This window comes from Myotis daubentonii, chromosome X (genome assembly GCF_963259705.1).
Source record: "Myotis daubentonii chromosome X, mMyoDau2.1, whole genome shotgun sequence".
NCBI classification, from domain to species: domain Eukaryota; kingdom Metazoa; phylum Chordata; class Mammalia; order Chiroptera; family Vespertilionidae; genus Myotis; species Myotis daubentonii.
This window is the reverse complement of record NC_081861.1, coordinates 116,861,352-116,884,139: the sequence shown is the minus strand read 5'-3', so window position 1 is coordinate 116,884,139 and position 22,788 is coordinate 116,861,352. Positions and strand designations below refer to the sequence as shown.

The 22,788-nt window shown below is 36.9% G+C and overlaps 1 protein-coding gene across 5 annotated transcripts in view; it reads right to left on the bottom strand.

The window, feature by feature from the left end:
* The window catches only part of DMD (dystrophin), a 2,282,236-nt gene that overhangs the window by 820,627 nt on the left and 1,438,821 nt on the right, over positions 1–22,788 (bottom strand). For all 5 annotated transcript variants that reach the window (XM_059679269.1, XM_059679268.1, XM_059679270.1 and 2 more), the window contains one exon: positions 16,006–16,170. In XM_059679269.1, the coding sequence (XP_059535252.1) occupies positions 16,006–16,170 (165 nt within the window). The remainder of the gene's footprint in view (positions 1–16,005; positions 16,171–22,788) is intronic.

Below are 22,788 nucleotides of genomic sequence, written 5' to 3'. Positions count from 1 at the left end.
TGCTTTCTGGAGGTTTTTCATTTTCTTAATGGTCATCCTCATAACTCTGGTTATTCATGATATTTTCTGTTTTTCTTTGCCTATGCATTCATCTCTGTAAATGTGGCCCATAGATTTTTGGAAGAGGTTTCCCTACTATTTTCCAGTAGATGGCACTGAATCACAAGATTTTTTTTTTAGCTCTGTGATATCACAGTCTTGAACCTCTGAGGCTTCTGTTAGACAGTACAACCTCGCTACCTGGGAATAGGGTTAGATTTGCCCACACCTTAATGGTGACCACCGACCTCCACTTCTGTGGGGTCCCACCCCAAACACCCCTTCTGGGGATCAGTCACTGAGGGAAATACTGGTTTTTCTGCAATAGCTCTTGGTTTATAGATAATCTACTCCTGGACCCTACTCTAAGGGCAACAGGAGGTGAATGTTGGGAGTCCCAGCCGTGACAGGGATCTGTGGTTTCCTTTCTTTATCTGAAACATAACAGCCTGGACAGAGAGTGGAGAGCTGCACAGCAGAACCCTGTGCTCTGTTCAGGCATCTGCTCACTCAGACACTGTTTGTTCCCTTGCTGCTTTCCCTGCTGGGCTGCCCCCCTGCAGCTCTCTGTTTCTCCTGGCCAAAGGAAGTGTCTGCTACCACTGGCTGCCTCCCCTCTCCAGGCTGAGCCAACAAGCTCCTAGTTGCAGGGCTGTGTCTGTGGGCCATCTGCACTTTCTTTCATTCTTCCTGGTTGCCCACTTTTAGATGTTTCAATGCACCGGTATCTCAGGCATGCATCTGTGTTGAGCAGAGATTTCTTTGTTGGCTCATAGTTGGATAACTTGTTGACATTTCACAGAGAGAGGACAAGGGCCCTCTCATGCCACCATTCCTCTAATGTCACTGGATATAGTTATAATGTATGAATTGACATGAATAGAATATTATGCTATGTCATATTGCAGCAGGAGAAAAACTTGAAAGTAAATGAAATGCTCATTAATTAGAATATTGGTTAAATTAATTATGGTACATCCTTAGAATATAATAGTGTGCAATTTTATAAAATGATAATGCTCTTGAACTACAATTATGGAAAATAACTGTCAGTATATGTATCTTTAAGTAGAGAAACAAGTGGAGAAACAATATTTATAGTATTGTATCAGCTGTTTTTTTAAGATGATGAGAAAAGGAAAGAATAAATATAAACACACACACAAACACACACATTCTATCTTTGGAATGCCATGCAAGAAACAGATAACATTGGCAACCTATGGGGAGAGAAATTGGGTGGCTGAAAGATAGAGACATATGGGAGAACTTATGTCCTTTATGCTTTTAACCTTTGTACCACAAGAAGCTTTATATTTTCAATAAGTAAAATAATTTGCACTTTTAAAGTCTACCATAGAAGGGTCAATTTATTCTCAACTTTGCAATAATTAACCCCATGTGAACTTACTGAAAGAACACTAATTAGTTCATTTCATATAAAATGAATGAATTCTATTAAAATTGGAAACAAAAATAAAATGCCTAACAAAAACAAATTTCACAAAACAATAGTTACCCTATCACATGAAAAATATTGTGATAATTTGTATTGTATCCTATGTACCTTATACTATCTTATTCTATTTTATTTTACCCATTAACTTGATTTCATAACTCATCAATAAGTCACCAACAGTTACTTGAAAAAATAGTTATTTAAACTATCTCTTCTTCTTCATCCTTATTACCAAAGTCCTCTTATTGCTTCTTCTCTCTGGAACCTTTTTCCTTCCCTTACACACATTTCACTTTATTGATTCCTACTCATTTTTTAAAGATCCAGTTCAGTATCATATCTTCTAGGGATGCTTTCTTGAGACCAGAGCTTTATAAACGTCAGTAAGTATGAATGTCCTCTGGTGGTTTGTAAGACTAAAAAAGTTTAAATATTTTTTATTCATTATTTTAATATTTTCTTTAAAGGAGCAGGATTTCATCTTGCATCAGTTATATGGACATGACAAAGGTCAATGAAATAGAAACAGAATATATAGAATAAGAGATACCATGATATCATGATCTGTAACAATTGAAGTTTTCTATCTCAAACTCTATTCTGAATAAGAAAACAGAGACAGAGAAGCATTGATCAGACCGTCAAACATCAGAGGGAAGGTAGGGGAGCGGGGGTAAGAGGGAGAGATCAACCAAAGGACTTATATGTAAGCATATAAGCCTAACCAATGGACACAGACAATAGGGGGGTGAGGGCATGAGTGGGGGGGGATGGGGGTAATGTGGGGATGAGGATGTATATGTAATAACTTAATCAACAAAGAAAATTTAAAAATAAATAAAAAATAAGACACACAAACAAACAAAAAAAATATAGATTCTTGAGTTTTAGGCCCATCTATTCTGATTCAGTAGTTCTCTGGAGAGGCCCAAGGATTTGCATTTCTAACAAGCTTTGGGGTGATTCTTCTAATGCTGCTGTTACTGGACTAGGGACCACACTTTAATACCTGTGCTCTAAACAACACTTTGGCTGAGTTGGGTATTACTATTTTGGGCTATCACAGAATCCTATAAGTGTACTCACTATACTGCACTGAAAATGTTTCTGCATTGATATAGACACTGAAATATATTTATACATCAATTCACCTCTAAGAAAACTGACAATGAGGGCCAACTTAACATATCAGGACATTGTAGCTAATTAATAAATGGTTTGTTACCTGAATAGAAATTTCATTAGCTTAGCCTCATGTCTTTTTCTGCCTAAAGAGCTTGATGAGGGATATAGGGAAATTAAGTTCATGTGCATTTCAGCAATACATTTGATAAAGTCTACAAATGAATGCTTATGGAAAAACATAATCATATGAACTGGGGAGGAAATAAAGCAATTAGGGTTTGGTAACTAATTGAACAACTACCAAAGGAAATTGATCGTTGAATTGATGTCAAAATTTAGGGAGGTTTCCAGTGATGTGATGCAGGTCTCTCTTAGGATTCAGCCTATTTGAGAATTTTTTCACAACATAAAGTTTATAGAAGGCAAACATATCAAATCTGAAGTTCCAAAGAAACTAAGAGACTGCAATATATTATATTATAGAATCAGGACTTGAAGATCACCTCCTCTCCATTTCTACCATCAACTGGATTGATGGGTTAACACATGTATTAAGGCTTCTAGTAGTTTGAGGTTAAGTACAGGTCTTCATTCTTAGGGATGGGCAGAAAAAGGGAGAGGTTAGTGGGGGACAGAACGATCAGAACTGAGGCAGGGGAGAAGGCTGTCAGTAGAAGACAAGGTCAGTAAAAATGTAAAACTGAAATCATTAGAGATGAACTAGAAACCATACACATGGCAGCAATGTTAGCAACAGATTCTGCTTTCCAGTGGTGGTGGGCTTCTTGTCTGTTCTCTGACTTGGTCTGGATGGATTAGAAAATGGGAGGCAATTGAATTTATTAAGGTGACACTCAATTTTTCCATCTATAATAATAATATGCTAAATGTCAGTGACCTTGCTGGATAAACCTGAGTAGGCCCGGGGAAGAGGCTGACAGCCCTGTACCTATTTCCAAAAAGTAGACTACACAAGGACAGATAAAGGAAATGTATGCTAGAAACAGTACATGCTAAAAAGAGCTGGCGATTTTAGAAACTAGTAAGTTCCAAAAAAGTCAACATTGTGATACAAGTACTGATGCAGTAAGGAACTCTGAAATGGCTAAAGGCATTGGCTGTGAGGATGCTATGGTGGCTTAACCACTGTTCAGCCAGGGACTGCGTTGTTCTTTACTTCTTATCATAGAATGCTCATCTCTCCTAGAGTGGCAATTTTCAGAATGAGGTACACAAAGGCTTTTGTAGGAATATGTGGCAATAGATGGTGTTCATGATATCAGTTTCCAGATTCTTAGCTTCCAGGGGATTTTTTTCCTGGGTTAGTCCCTGTGGTACACATATAATTTCAATTATCATCCCCAGTTTTTGTCACAGTAACAAAGCTTGAAAACAAATTAAATGTTCATTAACCACTTTTTGGTTAATGACAGTCCTCCAACTTTACAAAATAAAAGCATGCCTCCTCTGACATATCCCAAAGATGCATTATACCCAAGACACAGTTATGCCAAATCAAAATACAATTCAAAATACCGATGACTTAATTCTTCCTTTAAACAATGTATCATTAAGCACCTTTCCATCCATCTCATTAATAGATTCACTTTTAATAAAAACCTTAGTATGCTTAATATTTATCAAAAGTTCCATATATTTAGGAAATTTGGTTATTACTAGGTGTACTTAGTATTAATAATAATGGAAGCTATAACTCAATCTAAAATATTTTTTAAAATACTCTAAAGATTTTGTAGTCAAGGGAATTGTTTTTAAAAATTGAATTTAAATCCACATAGATAGAGTTGTCATACGGAAGTATGATAGAGTGATTAATAAAAGACTTTATAGCATACATATATATTACAGTAAAGTATAATTCTTTGGGAAATTGGAATGGAAATATGATTTAAAGAAGAAAGAGGACTGATACGAAACTTCTATTTATTAAAGATGAACTTGTTTGGTGTATTTTTAAGTGGATGATGGTAGATATCATATTGCCATGGTATTTGGATTCCACTGGATACATTCAAATGAGTAATGCAACATTTTAAAATGTCAATATTTATAATATGTCAGGAGAGAAAATAGATGTCGACTTTAAAATGTGCAAGAGCATAGTGCTTTTAAAAAAATCTATTTTGAGAGTTTTATAAGCAGAATAGTCTGAATAGCACCATAATGGAGGTTCTTCTGGAGCCTTCCTTGGCTTGACAGGGGAGGAAGAAAAGCACTCTTCTCCCCTTCCTCATGAAGAAGGAAATTGTAGAAGCCATAGCAATTTCCCCTTGGACCACAAAGTGTTAATCCTACTTGAACTCTATTCCATTAATCCTCAATTCAAGAAACTCTTCTCCTTTATAATTTTCTTCTTTTAGGCACAATTTGGTTTGTTGAAACATGATAATCTCATGACTATTTGCAATCTTTTTTGGAGTGGTTTTCTGGTAGCTAGCTGCCACTTTCTTTGGAAAAAGAGGCTATTTTGTAAGCTTAATTTTTTAGGGGCTTTTATCAAAATTTCAGCTACAGCAAGAAAGGTCCCATCAACCCTATCTTACTATTGCCTTAAAAATATGTCCCTACCTTACTTTTACCTTAAGCCAATGGGGTTCCAAGATAATTGGCTCAATTTTTCATTTTTTCTGCCTTTTTATTGCATTTATTGAGTTGACACTCAAATTTTTCATCTATAATAATAAAGGGGTAATATTCTAATTAGACCAGATGTCCTTCTGGACGTCATTCTGGACGTCCTTCCTGAGGAAGCCGGGGCCAGAGGGAAGCCAGCCCGGGTCCTGGGTGTCTGTGGGTGGCCCGAGGGAAGCCAGCCCGGGTTTTGGATGCTGGAGTGATGCCGGTGCCAGTAGCTGAGGGAAGGAAGGCCTACTCTTGCACGAATTTTTGTGCATCAGGCCTCTAGTTTTTAATAAGTAGGAAAACCAGAAGAAGAGTAAGAATTAAATAATATCATAAAGCCAGTTAAGTGTCAGACCTGGGATTTAAACTTGGGTCTTTTGCTTCTCTTCCTATTATCATGCTACCTAAATTCAGCAATGGTTTTTGGGATTGAGTAGAAGGGATGAAAAGTAAGAGAAAGAATTATGATCCCTAGTGTTCAAAAGAAAAGTTGATGCTGAATTCCACTTATCATCAAATTAAACAATCTTCAGGGTTTGCTGGAGAAAGAATTATTCTCTGCACTCAGAGGGATTTTTAATTTTCAATAAACCTCTATCTAGTTGCATAGTGAATGAGGATAGTGAACTGTTTTGTCCAATAACTTTCAACCCAATTTTTCAGGACACCTTCCATAGAAATATTTTCATACCTAATAGAAAACACTAAAACATTTTTTTAGAAAAAATTAGACATAAAAGATGTCAGTGTACTCTTCTCTTTCTACCCTGCCCAATCTCACCTCTTAAAAAATAAAAATAAACTAAGTTGGAAACTATATTCAGTTTAACTTGTACTGGTACACATCTATCTAAGGGAGTAACTACTTAGATGTGAATTATTGCATTCTAAACAGTTAACTAGATGGCTTTAACTTCTAAAAAGTTAATATTGTGAAAAATGGCCACACTCCTCACTGACTGCCTGAGGTTCTATTGTTGAGTCCAACTAAAAATCCAGTTCCCCAGATAGTCTTTGGAAGCATCATGAAGGACAGATTTTAATTCTTAGGATGCTGAGTCTACTATTAAGGCTGGGTTAGAGTCCCAGACTTCTTTGAAAGCTACCATTGGTTTAGAACATGGAACACTCATTTCTCATTTGGTTTAACTGCAGTTCTCTGGTACTTAGTGTACTCTTTCTCTGTAGAGATATCATTTGGGTTTTCTTTGTTGGTGTCACTTTGGTTTCTCCCTTCCCCATGGAAAGGACTATGTCAGGTACTCTAGGGCACAGGCTTCTGATAGCCTTGCTTAAATAACTTTTAGACTATTCCACTGAGCTGAAACAGGATTTCCAGAACTCTAGTGGAGAAGCTGATGGGTTTATGATGCCACTAACCCGAGATCACACAGAACAAGAATCAATTACATATAATTGAATAAAGTGATGAAGAATGACTTGATTAGAGATGTTGTTTCAAATATTGCTGATGCTTTAATGGTCCATTTTCTTGATATAAGAGACTCTGCTTGTTTTTCTCTTAAGCTATTTATCACTCATAGAAATTTAGTAGATTATACTTTTGTAAACAGAAGTGAAACATTTCTCTTTTTTTCTCCCAGATTGATCCTTCCAGAATTCAGAAATACTTATTGAGAATTCTTATTTTCATGGTGATACAATTATTTACATAAGTTCAATAAGAATCTGTCATCATACTAGAACATAATTGAGAGAATCAGTTATATAACCAAGGTTTTGACTAGAAAGTCATATTTGAGAATGATGTGCATAGAATTAGTTATGACCAGACTGTTTTAAGGAACCACTTCCGACTTTTTGGAAACAGTGCTTACAAAGCCTTCTTGGGAAAACTGACCTAGTACCTGGCTTACAGATGTCCAAACTTACAGGTGAATAAGGAAGGTCATTTCCTGGCAGGCCCAGAAAAACCTTTGGATAATTTGAGGACTTTGAGAATAGAGGTCAAATTAATGGCAAGATCTTTGCTTGGCTTTCTAACCTCACGAGGCTTGAAAAAGTCAAATATGAGATTCTTTATGAAAACTTTTCAGCAAAAACAAACCTTAAAAGCCCTGCATTGTCAATTACTATCCTTGCTGTACCTTTGTAAGTAAAGAGCCCAGCCTTATTTTGTAAATAAGAATAATCTTACTTTGAGTACCTGATCAAATGAGAGGTGACTGTAGACAATAAATAAATAAATAAATAAATAAATAAATAAATAAATAAATAAATAAATAAATAAATAAATGTTTTAATAGAAAACTACAGCGCACCCTTGTGGGTTATTAGATTCTAGCCCTGTCCATTGTCATTGAGCTACTTTGAATTTCCTTGTAAACTTCATGACTTTGTTACCCACATTTCAATTGGACTGGATCCTGACTTCTTACTAATTTTGCCAGTTCTTACCAAATTTTAAATTCTAGTTTCCTTTAATATCTGGCTACAATGCTCTACACTAATATTTTCCATTTTTCTCCTATTCTCCTGACTTGGCATTACTGAGAACTAAAAGCTGACCTTCCAAATCCTTATTCAGATTCTAGGTTGTCTTTCAGTTGAACATTCTCCCCAGGATCTAATGAATTCCTGAGAGCTGAAGTTGGAAAACTTGATATATACTTCAAAGGACTCATCAGCACCATAGATTGATTATGTATGGATAACCTTCATGCCTGGAGATGCTGCTGTGTGGGCCTCTCAGGAAGCTCATTGGAACTCTCGTATCTTTCATATTCTGCTCCAGGAAATAACCATGACTGTGGACAATCTTCCCCAAACCTCTCCAATGTCTGCCATCATCGAAAACATTGAAAATGTCATCAAATGACTACTACCACCTTATGTCCACCATCAAAAGATGTTCCCAGAACAAGCTCTAGGAATCTTCTCAACTGGCTGCCCCTGGACTCAAAAACTGAGTTTATAGTCTGCCAACCATTAGTGTTTGTTTTTTTTTAATTTCTTCTTACTTTCCCAAAATTCCCTTCATTAAATACCTGATTGCTCAAACCATCCAGCAAATATCCTCTGTTACCAAGTCTCAAAGTCAGTTCAATGAGTCCTTCAAGAACAGAAAGTTTCTGTAATGAACTATATGCATTAGCTCTCCTAAGTTGTTCAACTTCCCTGGTTTCCCTTGAATAAAACAGGAATGACAAAAATGGTCTTAATATTCTCCTTAGCTTGACTAAACTTTAGACAGGTTTCTTCCTGATTATGGCCTTGGTCTCTCTTTTCTAAGCACATTTACTCTAGAAAACTTTCAATTATACATTCCTTCTCTGCCTCTTTGAGAGGTTAATCTACAACACAGAAAAGTCTCAAGGAGTTGAGAGTCATCCCTTTGAAATGGAAATATTAGGCATGATAGCACCCTGTCTCCCTGTCTCTGTGGGAGGATGGTAGCCTACCTTCAAAAAGTGACAATTAGTAGACACAGATGGCTTAATCACATTAACCAACTTCCTCTCTAATGTTCTCCAGTTCTTTTCCACTGGTTAATTCCCATGCTTAAAATCCTTCCTACCTTTTGTTTCAATGGAATTGAGTTCAATCTCTCTCTCCTATTGCAATAGTCTTAAATAAAGTCTTCCTTGCTTATTAAGTTGTCCAGTGCAATTTTTCTTTGATAATCCTCTGCAGAGAGGATTTTGGTGTTCAGATACTTTATCATTCAGTCACTACAAATGTGTCCTTTGGTAGTTTTCAGTGTGGATTTGACATGGGGAATTAAGTTTTTTACATGGTAAGGAAGAACCAGCAGCGTAGTATGTCATATTTATTCATAGACCACAGAAGGAAAGTCATTTTTGAGGAGAGGAAAAAATACTCCCTGTCGTCAATATGAAGCATTTCAATCAGTAAAACTTAACATAAAATTATGTGTTTCCCCCCTACCTCATATTTTAATAAAAAGTTTGAAAAGCAGTAGTTAGGCACTTCTATGACAGATAAACAGTATACCTGCAGCTCATTACTGAAAACATTCATTAAAGATTAAAATCATAAGACCTTTTATAGAAACTTTAACTGGTCCCTGGTTCTTAGCATTTAATTATCATTTCTAAAATCTGAAATCAACATATTTTATGGCTAAATTGAGAGTACATTTGAAAATCAAAATTCACAGGCATGCCTTCTAGTGAGCTGACTGATGGGAAAGGGTTGTGATTATGCCTAATTTTTACCCTCTACATCACGATCTCATTTATTATGTTTCTCAGCTTGCTAAGGGTTTTGTGAGGTGATTTTAGAGATGAATATTGCTATTTGCAGGATTTCCTGAATAGGAATATTTCCAGAGTAAATTGCACAAACTAAGCGATGTGCAGTCAATTTTCACTCCAACATAAACAATGTATTAGAACAGAGCCCTTAAGGCTTTTTTAAAAATTTGGATTTCATTACACAGCTAGCTGCATTTCATCAATAAGCATGAAGTGCCCAGCAGGCCAAACTGAGGCTCACAGAGGGTATTACATATTTGTCTTACTAGTGTTCAGAATTTGACTAGAGAAAACAAATGACCTGGATGGCAAAACAGTAGGCCCCTTGTTTCAGAGGTAGCCATTGCCACCATTGTCAGACAAAAAAGAGTTACTTAAATTGAGGAAATGGCAGCTTGTACATTGACTTCCTTTGCATTACCTTACTTCTCAGATTTTTAAGAAAGTATTTCTTTCTCTCTGTTAAAAAATGGGCATGTCCTCAGAACTGTTTGAAAAGTTTATTTTTGGTTACCAATAGTTTAAAATTAAGCAATGTCCATTTCCCCATCTTTCTTTTCTTTTTTTTTTTGTTTTGTTAATCCTCACTTGAGGATATTTTTCCATTGATTCTTAGGGAGTGGAAGAGAGAGGAAAAGACAGAGAGAAACATTGATGTGATAGAAACACATCAATTGGTTGCCTCCTGCACGAACCCTGAGCAGGGCCCGGACCGGGGAATAGCCTGAAACCAAGGTAGGTGCTCGTCACCAGAATCAAACCTGGGACCCTTCGGTCCTCAGGCTGATGCTCTATCCACTGAATCAAACCGGCTAGGGCTTCCCACCTTTCTTTAACTGAAAAAAAGTTTAATCTCTTTAAGCAGAGGGCTATAGCTGGTTGTACAGTCTAAATTCACATAGCTTTGCCGTAACCCGTTTGGCTCAGTGGATAGAGCATCGTCCTGCGGACTGAAAGGTCCCAGGTTCGATTCCAGTCAAGGGCATGTGCCAGGGTTGCGGGCACATGCCCAGTGGGGGGTGTGCAGGAGGCAGCTGATCGATGTTTCTCTCTCATCGATGTTTCTGACTCTCTATCTCTTTCCCTTCCTCTCTGTAAAAAAAATCAATAAAATATATTTAAAAAAATAAATTCACATAGCTTAAAGCAGAAGAACTCTGTGTAATCTCAATAACATTTTTAGACAGTGACTGTAGAGAGAAACTAGACAATGGAAAATCAAGAACTAGGTAAGTTAGTTAATTATTCAGACAGGTCACAACTTCCTGATTACAAGGTAGGGGTATGAGAATTATGGAGGGAATCTCTCCAGTCATTATTTTTATATTTTTAAAAACCTTATTAGGGGTGTGTGTGTGTGTGTGTGTGTGTGTGTGTGTGTGTGTTATATAGCTGTGAGTAGAAGAAAAAGGCTAAAGGAATATTTTTGAAATCTGCACTCCAGAGATGAAAAACTCAGAATATGCACAGAGGACTGAAGCCAAGGAGTTTTACTGTCAGAAAAACAAACAAACAAACAAACAAACAAACAAAAAAACAAGCTGCTTCTCCCCTCAGTGAGTTAGACCAAGCTGTGGGAGACAAATATCAGGATTTTGTGAAACTATACACAGGATCAAGAGTGATGACTTGTAGCTTTGATAAAGGAAAGTGATTAACAGAGCTTAGAGTGGCCTTCATTCCCAACTGCAGGAACCTGTTTGGCAGGAACCTATGGGCCATGGACAAACAAAGGCCCAATGCACATTTTCAATATTTGTGAACCATTCCAGGTTTACTTATGTTGGTCAACAACATTCATTCGTATCATAGGACTTTGTCAACTTTTAAAAACATTCAACATACAGAGAGAGCTAAGATTAGATATTTTTCATCATATTACGAAGAAGCACATTTTAACTGAATATTATGTTAGAAAGAAATACACTTTTATCTGTGAGTTACAAAAAGCTCTTTCTAATTGGGCACAAAGAGTTTATGGCCTTTCCTCTTTGCAATACTAAATCAAGAAACTAAATCACAATACTATATATCAAGATATGTTACAAAGCCATGGTTCTCAAAACTGCCTGGTACTGGCATAAGAACAGACATAAAGACCAATGGAAGGCAGCTATGCTAGCAAGAACCTACAACCAAGATTACTTTATCCAGCAAAGCTATCATTCAGAATTGAAGGTCAGATAAAGAGCTTCACAGATAAGGAAAAGCTAAAGGAGTTCATCACCACCAAACCAGGATTATATGAAATGCTGAAAGGTATCCTTTAAGAAGAGGAAGAGGAAGAAAAAGGTAAAGATACAAATTATGAACAACAAATATGCATCTATCAACAAGTGAATCTAAGAATCAAGTGAATAAATAATCTGATGAACAGAATGAACTGTTGATTATAATAGAATCAGGGACATAGAAAGGGAATGGACTGACTATTCTTGGGGGGAAAGGGGTGTGGGAGATGTGGGAAGAGACTGGACAAAAATCGTGCACCTATGGATGAGGACAGTGGGTGGGGAGTGAGGGCGGAGGGTGGGGTGGGAACTGGGAGGAGGGGAGTTATGGGGGAAAAAAAAAGGAACAAATGTAATAATCTGAACAATAAAGATTTAATTGAAAAAAAAAAGACCAATGGAACAACAGAGTACCAAGAAATTGACCCAATACATCATGCTCAATTAATATTTCACAAAGGAGGCAAGAGCATACAATGGAGTCAAGACAGTCTCTTCAATAAATGGTGTTGGGAAAACTGGACATATACATGCAAAAGAAATGAAACTAGACCACCAACTTACACCGTACACAAAAATAAACTCAAAATGGATAAAAGAACTTAAACATAAGACATGAAATGATAAAACTCTTAGAAGATTCCATAGGCAGCAAAATATGACATATCTCATAGCACTATCTTTACAGATACAGCTCTTAGGACAATGGAAACTAAGGAGAAAATAAACTAATGGGACAACATCAAAATAAAAGCTTCTGCACAGCAAAAGAAACCATCAACAAAACAACAAGAGAGCCTCCTGCATGGGAGAATATATTTGCCAATGTTTTTTCTGATAAGCATTTTGCTCCAAAATTTACAGGGAACTCATACAACTTAACAAAAGGAAGGTAATCAATCCAATCAAAAAATGGGCAAAGGACCTAAATAGACACTTTTCAAAAAGTGGACATACAGAATGCCAAGATACATGCTCAAAGTCACTAATCATTTGAGAGATGCAAATCAAAATGACAATGAGGTACCATCTGACACCTGTCAGAATGGCTATCATCAACAAATCAACAAACGACAAGTGCTGGTGAGTATGTGGAGAAACCCTCGTGCACTGCTGGTGGGAATGCAGACTGATGCAGCCACAGTGGAGAGCAGTATGGAGTTTCTTCAAAAATTAAAAATGGGAACTCCCATTTGACACAGTAATCCCACTTCTAGGAATATATCACAAGAAAACAGAAACACCAATCAGAAAGGACATATGCACCCCTATGTTCATAGCAGCACAATTTACAATGGCTAAGATTTGGAAACAGCCTAAGTGCCCATCAGCAGATGAGTGGATTAAAAAAACAGTGGTACACCTACACAATGGAATATTAAGCTGCTATAAAAAAGAAAGAGCTCTTACCATTCACAACAGCATGGATGGAACTGGAGAGCATTATGCTAAGTGAAATAAGCCAGGTGGAGAAAGATAAATATCACATGATCTCACTTATTTGTGGAAAATAATGAACAACATAAACTGATGAACAAAAATAGATCCAAAGACACAGAAGCATCGTCCAGACTGTCAAACCTCAGAGGGAAGGCAGGGGAGGGTGTGTGTGTGGGGGGGAGGTTTAAGGGGGGCATGAGGTCAACCAAAGGACTTGTATGCATGCATATAGGCATAAACAATGGACACAGACAGTAGGGGGTGAGGGCATGTGCTGGGGATGGGGGTGGGAGCTGCCAGGGAGAGGTCAATGGGGGAAAAAGGAGACATATGTAATACTATAAATAATAAAGATTTTAAATTAAAAAAACAATAAATTAGATCCAATATAATTGAGAATGTGGATGAGGTCATTGTTTATTGGACCAAGTACTTCTATGTTGAGATTATTAAGTAATGAAAAATCAGTATTAGTAAGACACAGTCACACTGAAGAATGGTTGCTTTTCAAATACCTCTGAGGACACTATGTACTAGATAGGTGGAAAACTAAGAAATCCTAGAACTGATGCCTTCCCTTAATGATGATGTGGTTTCGCTCTCATCCAGTCTTGTTTTTGTGACCACACATGACCCCAAAACCCTGTGACTGGTGCATCAGAAGCCACGTCTTAGTGTTAATACCTCCGCTGTGCCATCACTGTACAGGCTGTGTTGTTAGCTGTCCTGCATACTTTCTTTTTTTTAAATATATTTTTTATTGATTTCAGGGAGGAAGGAAGAGGGAGAGATAGAGAAACATCAATGATGAGAGAGAATCATTGATCGGCTGCCTCCTTCACACCCCACACCGGGAATCGAGCCTGCAGCCCAGGCATATGCCCTGACTAGGAATCAAACCATGACCTTATAGTTCATAGGTTGATATTCAACCACTGAGCCATGCCGGCTGGGCACTGTATTCTTTCTTAAAGTTAATTTAATGTGTTCTTGGTAAAGCCTATTGTGACTTGCATTTAATCATCAGATTGAATCCAACACCATCCACTGGCTGAACAGCCTAGGTTTTGCACTGATGAAATGATGTTTACCTGTGACTGACACAGTGTCATCTGCTTTAGCTATCATAATGTTAGACACAAATATCAAGAAGAGGTGGGGTAAAAGTAGTGGAGTGTACTTAGCAAATATAACTCATTTTAGTTATATCAAAGCTCACACTCTTCTTAGCCTCACTCAAGCCCATCTTTCCTAACCTTTTACATTTCTAGATGATCCTTACACTTCTTTTTATCCTTGCTTTATTTCCTAGAAAAATAGCAACTACATGTAGACAAAAATGTTAGATCATTATAATCTTACAAAGTAAATACATGGAAGAATTTTGGTCAATAAATTAAAAGAAAAATTTACTTAAAGATGCTACTTAGCATATTTAGTCTGAAATTACCCATTACATTAATTAATAGGTTGAGCTTTTATTTTGATTGGTTTATTTGTTTGCCTATTTAATGTTGTTGGCCCACAGGAGATGTAAAATGGGGCATCATGTTGGGACAAGTTCTTAGAATACCCTCCTGGAAAGGGAGAGAAGATAGAAACAATCAATGTTAACAGGGACACTAAAAGAGGAGGTGATGGTATCTAATTGGCATGTTTTTATGAACCATAGGCTTACTTGCATCATCTCATTACCATGGTTGACTCATTAAGCATCTTTATTCATTGATTCAAAAATACTAACAATCACCCGCCATATGCTGAGCCCTGAGGCTATTCAGAAATAAGGTGGATAAGAAAGATAAGAAGATGATGCCCTCTGCATTCAAAGAGCAGTGTGATGAGATAGTCAGGTCTGTAAAATTTATGTGCAAATCAACATACAAGGCAATTAGAGATAGATATAGAGGTTTATAAGAAATCTGAAAAGGGTTTTTTAGTCTACTTGGGACTATAGAAGCAAGCTTTGAAGAAGCAATGATACTGAATTCAGTCTTGAAAGATGGAAGAAAATTAATCATCAGAAAAAAGAGAAAGAAGTCATGTAAGAAGAGACAAGATCAAGAACAAAGACATGCCATCAAGCTACATGCTTATAAAGATACGATATAATGTGTTTTGGCTAGACTATAAGGAGAGGTTGTTGGCAGAATAAGAGGAGAGAAAGGTAAACTGGAGTCAGTCTGAGAGGGCTTTATATAAAGTCTACTAAAGAGACTATATTTTATTTTTGTAGGTACCTAATGTCCTAAATGACTTCAGCTATGGAAAAAAAGTCTACAAACATACTAAGTGCAATTAAAAGAGGTATGGAAAATGGTTGAGCCCTGGCCAATATGGCTCAGTTGGTTAAGCATCGTCCCATGCACTGAGGGGTCACCAGTTTGATTCCTGGTCAGGGCACATACCCAAGTTGCAGGTTCAATCCCCAGTTGGGGTGTGTGTATGGGAAGCAACCAATTGATGTTTCTCTCTCACACTCCCACATCAATGTCTGTCTGTCTCTCTCTCTTTCTCTCTCTCTCTCTTTCTTTTGCTCTCTCTCTCTCTCTCTCTCTCTCTCTCTCCTTCTTCCTCTCTCTCTAAAATCAATAAAAACATATTAAAAAAGAAAACAGATTGTAGTAGTAAATATGATGAAGGCATTCTAATGATATAAATTTAATGAATATATTATTGCTGGTAAATGCTGTAAACAAACAGAAAATGTGAGTCAAATAATAATAACCAACATTATACCAACAATGATAATGATTATAACAAATGAGAAACTTAGTTAATTGTTATGCCATTCTTTTGGAAAACAATATTTAAAGCAAAGAGTTCCTACCTTAATATCAAATGGTCCTCTTTGATTTGGTTGATTGAGAATTTCCAACTGATTCCTAATGGGAGACAGCCACAGAAGCAGATGATTTAATTGCTCTTCAAGCTGTCCAAGATCCTTTAGGTTAGCCTCAAGTTCTCCTTGTTTTATAGGTAAGTCTCTAGAAATCTGCAAGGAAACAAAATAAAAAGAGTCTCATGATTTAAACAAAAAAGGAAAATGAAATATTTTCAAAAGTTATTTGTTACAAAATGTTATAGAAATTTACTGTATTTGGTATTATTTTAAGAGCACAATATTGATTACTTACATGTTACATGTTAGGATTTAACTTGTGTATTACAAATCATTGAGTAATAGTCTTTCCAAAAAAGTCTATGCTTGGAAAACAGTACACCTTCTTTAGAAAATTGAAAACACACATCCACACAAACAAAAATCTAACTCCAACCAATAAAATTAAAGAAGCGTATTCTTCACTTAACCACTCACTTATTAAAAATAACGGTGTGTCATGTATTATAAGCCAGACACTCTGCCTTTTCACTTGCATTTTTGTGAGTGATAGTTTATGAGCTCTAGTATAAACAAGTAAAACAGAATCAGAAGATTAGACTAAGAAGTAAAAAAAAAATTATTTGGATTAGAATAGAACCTAAGAAAATGATTATAGGTTATGTTTATCAAGAGCTTATTATGTACCAAGCACCATGCTTGGAAGTTTCACATTAATTATCTTGTTTAATCCACTGAACAACCCATAAATGAATAACACTGGGGTTAAATTTGAAATAATCTGGGAAGCAGGACGATATGCTGTTCAACACTGTGGGGTCTAGAGTTAGGCTACTTAGTTTTAATTATTGGTTCCAGCACTTTCTTGGCACATTAGCCAAGTTCTTTAACTCTAAATGTCTTCTCTGTAGAATGAGGATAATATTAGTATTATTGCTTGTTTCATATGGTCATTGTAAGAATTATAAGTAATCCACGTAAACATTTTAGAGCAATACTCTGGATCCGTGGTCAGCAAACCGCGGCTCGCGAGCCACATGCGGCTCTTTGGCCCACCATAGCATTTACCTTACACTATTTAATTTATTATTGACGGTTGTCTCCCTCACCGAGCTTTGATTTCTGGGTGAATTGGGTTTCTACATATGCTAGATTTTCAATAAATAGCTGTTGAATGAAAGACAAACATTTTCCAAATTGAGAATTAATTTCTTTTTTAAAGGTAAGAAGCAATACATGTCTAGAGTAATCAACAACATAAAAATGTAATTTTACCTTTATGTTAGGAAGCTTTAATTAACAGACAAAATATTAGTAAATTGGACTATATAACAAGAGAGACTTCTGCATGGCAAAAAAACAAACACAGTCAAAGGACAAATGAAAAATTGCAAAATAAAAATAATATTTGTGACTTACATCTCTAATAAGGGACCAATATTCCTAACACATACGAGAGCTTCTGCCAACTAACCAAAGAAAGGCCAACAATCCAAAAGAAAATTGGACAGAAGTTAAGGAAAATTGATAAAAACAGAACACAAATGGATTTTAAACTCACAAAAATAATGTAAGTCATGGTCATAATGAGAGGTTTGAAAATTTCATCTAATGCACTGACAGAAATCTAAGCCTGAAAACACTATGCTGCCAATGTCGTGGAAAATGCAGACTCATACATGGCCAGCGGGATGTATATATTAGTGTATTCCTTGTGGAAGACAATTTGTCAATATCTATTAAATGCATGTAATCTTTGATCCATAACTTTTACTTCTAGAACTTTATCTCTGAGGCACAGAGAACCCCAAACAAGAGGAATCCAAAGAGGACCACACCAAGACACATCATAATTAAAATGCCAAGGCCAAAAGATAAAGAATCTTAAAAGCAGCAAGAAAAAACAAACAAAAAACAGTTACCTACAAGGGAGTACCCATACAACTGTCAGCTTATTTCGCAACAGAAACTATGCAGGCCAGAAGGGAGTGGCAAGAAATATTCAAAGTGATGAATAGCAAGAACCTGCAACCAAGAATACTCTAGCCAGGAAAGCTATCATTTAGAATTGAAGGTCAGATAAAGAGCTTCACAGACAAGAAAAAGCTAAAGGAGTTTATCACCACCAAACCAGTATTATATGAAATGCTGAAGGGTATTCTTTAAGAAGAGGAAAAAGAAAAAGGTAAAGATAAAAAAAAAAATGATGAACAACAAAGCGACAACAAATGCTTATCTATCCAAAAGTGAATCTAAAAATCAAATGAATAAAAAAATCTGATGAACAGAATAAACTAGTGAATGGAATAGAATCAGGGGCATGAAATGGAACAGACTGATGATTCTCAGAGGGAAGGGGGTATGGGGGGTGCAGGAAGAGATTAGACAAAGATCTTATATGCATGTACACAGTACCTATGGACACGGACAATAGGGTGGCAAAGGCCTGGGCTGGGGTGGGAATCAGGTGGTGGGGAGCTATGGGGGGAAAAAGAGGGACATCTGTAATAATCTCAACAATAAAGATTTAAAAAAAATAAAAACATATTTTTATTGAGTTTTAGAGAGAGAGAGAAAGTGAGAGGGAGAGAGAGAAACATCAATTGGCTGCTGCCTGTGGGCCCCCTAACCAGAGATGGAGCCCACAACCTGGGCATGTGCCATGACCCAGAATTGAACCAGTAAACCTTCAGTGCATGAGATGATGCCCAACCAACTGAACCATACCAGCCACGGCTCTAGGAATTTATCTTGTAGATATATTTCTGAAACCAAAATCATTGTTTGGTGAGGGTAGGACAGATGGTGGATGGGGTGGGAGACATTTCACTATATTTAAAAAAAATAAATGGATTTCCTCTGCAGTTACATAAGTTAATTTGGAAAAGAAAATTACTAGCTTTTCTTCATACCCAAAAATAGTGATGAGGAACTATACTTTATATATTTTAATAACAAATCATTATTAATACGATATAACTTATCTAAAGCCATCAGTTAACAATCCTATTATTATTATTATTATTATTATTATTACTAGAGGCCTGGTGCACAAAAATTTGTGCACTGGGGGGGGTCCCTCAGCCCAGCCTGTGCCCTCTTGCAGTCTGGGACCCCTTGGGGGATGACCACCTGCTGGCTTAGGCCTGCTCCCCGGGGGATTGGGCCTAAGCTGGCAATCAGACATCCCTCTGGCAGCCCTCTGGCAGAGCTCCCCGCTGTGAGAGCACACTGACCACCAGAGGGCAGCTCCTGCATTGAGCTTCTGCCCCCTGGTGGTCAGTGTGTGTCATAGTGACCAGTCATTCCCAGTCTTTCTGCTGTTAGGGTCAGTTTGCATATTACCCTTTTACTATATAGGACAGAGGCCTGGTACACAGGTGGGGCCCGGATGGTTTGCCCTGAAGGGTGTCCCAGATCAGGGTGGGGGTCCCGCTGGGGTGCCTGGCCAGCCTGGATGAGGGGCTGATGGCTGTATGCAGCTGGTCACACCCCCTTCAGGGTGGGGGTCCCCACTGAGGTGCCTGGCCAGTCTGGGTGAGGAGCTGAGGGCCGTTTTCAGGCTGGCGACTTAAGCTCCCAGCCTCTCCTCTTTTTCTTTTTCTTTTTATTCTGGGATTTATTTACCTTCTATAGCTGTCACTGGAGCTAAGAGCCGGCTCCAGCTCTGAGGCCCCAGCTGGCTGAAAGCAGGTAACCGGGGTTTGTTTAGCTTCTATAATTGAAACATTGTTGCTTTTGGAGCTGTTGCTTCTGGAGCTCAGAGTGGGGCCGAGGCAGGCAGGGAATCTTGGATTCCTCCATCACTGGAGCAAGCAAGCTTCCTGTTCACTTCAGCTGCATGGCTGCCAGCCAACATCTTGGTTGGCAGTAAATTTGCATATCACCCTGATTAGCCAATGGGAAGCATAACGGAGGTATGGTTAATTACCCTATTTGTCTATTATTAGATAAGATTATTTTAAATATATCATTATTGATTTCAGAGAGGAAGGGAGAGAGAGAGAAACATCAATGATGGAGAGAATCATTAATCAGCTGCCTCCTGCAAGCCCACTGGGGATCGAGCCTGCAACCCGGGCATGTACCCTGACCAGAAATTGCAACACGACTTCCTGGTTCATAAGTTGATACTCAACCACTGAGCCATGCTGATGGACAAAAATCCTATGATTATTTTCTTATGATAATATCACTTAATTAATGGTAACGTGGAATTTGAGATCATCTAACATGACTTTTGTGCTCCCCCACCCTATTCAAAACAGTATTCAGGAATTGATTTATTCTCCTACATACTTCATGGAAAAAAATAGCAGATGTGAAGTTTATGATTTAGACTGAGTAAGATTTATGACAGTTTCTAAATGTTTTAAAACAATTTACTATTATATTTACTACTTCATATTCTTATCAAAATACTAATGTAAATCACTTAACTAGTTAAATGTATTATTTCTTTCCAATAATCTTTTTAAGTATTATAAAATCATGCTCTTCATAAAACATATCCCCTGTGGTGAAAGAAAACAATTAAAAACATTCAGTTCCCTTATGTGTTAATTTAGTATCTAACTGAGTCTTGACCTAATTTCACACAAGATTAGTTTCTATTCCTTTCAATTTCTGAATTTTTATTTCCAAATGTGTAGAAATTTTATCATTAGGATAAGAACTTATGAGCTTTTTGTCTTAGAAATAAACATATATTAAATACTGACTTCTTATTTTACATCAAAGTATTCTAGAGAAATTACAGTAATAAGTGTAAAATATTAATAATAACATCCCTGGCCTGGCCATTGATGTTTCTATCTCTCTCTCCCTCTCTTTTCCTCTCTGAAATCAATAAAAATATATTTAAAAATAATAGTAATAACAGCCCTGCTTGGATAGTTCAGTTTGTTGGAGCATCATTCCATACACCAAAAGTATTTAAGTTTGATTGCCAGTCAGGGCACATACCTAGATTGTGGGTTTGATCCCCATTCTCTCTCTCTCTCTCTCTCTCTCTCTCTCTCTCTCTCTCTCTCCCTTGCTCTTTCTCTAAAAATCAATAAAAACATATCCTTTGGAGAGGATTAAAAAACATTAATAACAGAACTAGAATAAAATACTGGCATGGGGAAGCTCTTTAGAAGTAGAAAGAAATGTAAATAAACTATTAAATATAATGTTTGTGTTATTCTTTTAGAAATTAAGTCCAAGTAGCAGAATTAAAAGCAAAGGACAACTGGAAATATTTACAGCACCTATCAAAGGGTAACATTGTTACACGTAAAAAGAACATTCAATAAATGAAGAGAGATTGAGGATATATGGGAAAACTGGATAAAGAATATAAACAGGAATTTGACATAAAATGCAAACAACCAATAAACAAGAGAAAAGTTCAATCACTAAGTAGTCAACAAAATGCAAATTTAAATAGCAATGATATGTCATCATTTGCCTATTATATTTTCTTTTATATAAGGTATTTGTCAAAGTTCTGAAAAATAAGCAGTCTTATGATGGTTGTTGGAACATAAGTTATATTTGTAGGAAGTAATTTGATAATTCAAAACAGAAAGCAAGACTTCTATCTGAAAAACTAGAAACATTACTGAGAGATTAAGGGACAACTAAACAAATATAGGAATACTAGAGGCCCGGTGCACGAATTCATGCACGGGCGGGGTCCCTCAGCCTGGCTGGCGATCGGGGCTGGCCATCTGGGTAGGGATCACTCGAGGGCTCCAGGGCATGTCCAGCCCTCTTGCCCAGTCCCGATATGCCAGACCCCAGAAGCAAGCTAACCTATCAGTTGGAGCATCTGCCCCCTGGCAGTCAGTGGGCATCATAGTAACTGGTCTAGCGGTCCACCAATCCATCAGACACTTAGCATATTGTGCTTTTATTATATAGGAGGATACCTTGTTCCTCTATTGGAAGAAACCAATTGAAGGAACATATTGGAAGATCCAATATTGCAAAGATATCAGTTCTTTTCAAATAATTTGATAATTCAATGCAATCTCAATCAAAATAGCAACAGTTAGGTTTTAATAAAATTGATATGACAGCTCTAAGATTTATATGGAAATCCAAAGAACCAAGAATATTCAAGGCAATCTTGAAGAATAACAAGGTTTAAACGCACAGGGAATATAGTCAGTAATATTGGGATGAGTATAAGTGGGGCCAGCAGGTACTTGAAGCAGTTGGGGGGGGGCGGCAGGGGACCACTCTGTTAAAATACATGGTTTTCTAACCACTTTGCTATACATCTGTAATTAAAACACAATGATATTGAAGGTAAACTGTAACTGAAAGATAAAATATAAAATAAAATGTATTTGTATACTTAGTATCTTTAGCCTTGGGGAAAAAATAGGATGCTTACAACCAGATATCATCATTTATTATTATTAATTATGTAGGATATTGCTGTGAAAACAAATAGACTATAATATTTACTTAATTTGTGATAATGGTGCCACTTTAGTTAAGTGAGGAGTGAATTATTCCAATAAATGGTTACAGATATGCAGAAAAGGACATGCATATCATAACAGCATTATTCATAATAGGCATAACCCAAATGGATACCAACAGTAGACTGGGTAAACTGTGGCGTATCCACACAGTGGAATAGTGTAAAGAGAATAAATTAACAAGACTATGACTCATGCACTATCATAGAAAAATCTCACAAAAGTAATGTTGAATAGGAAAAAAACACATAAGGGCATATATTCTATGATTCCACTCATATTAATTTCAATGGCA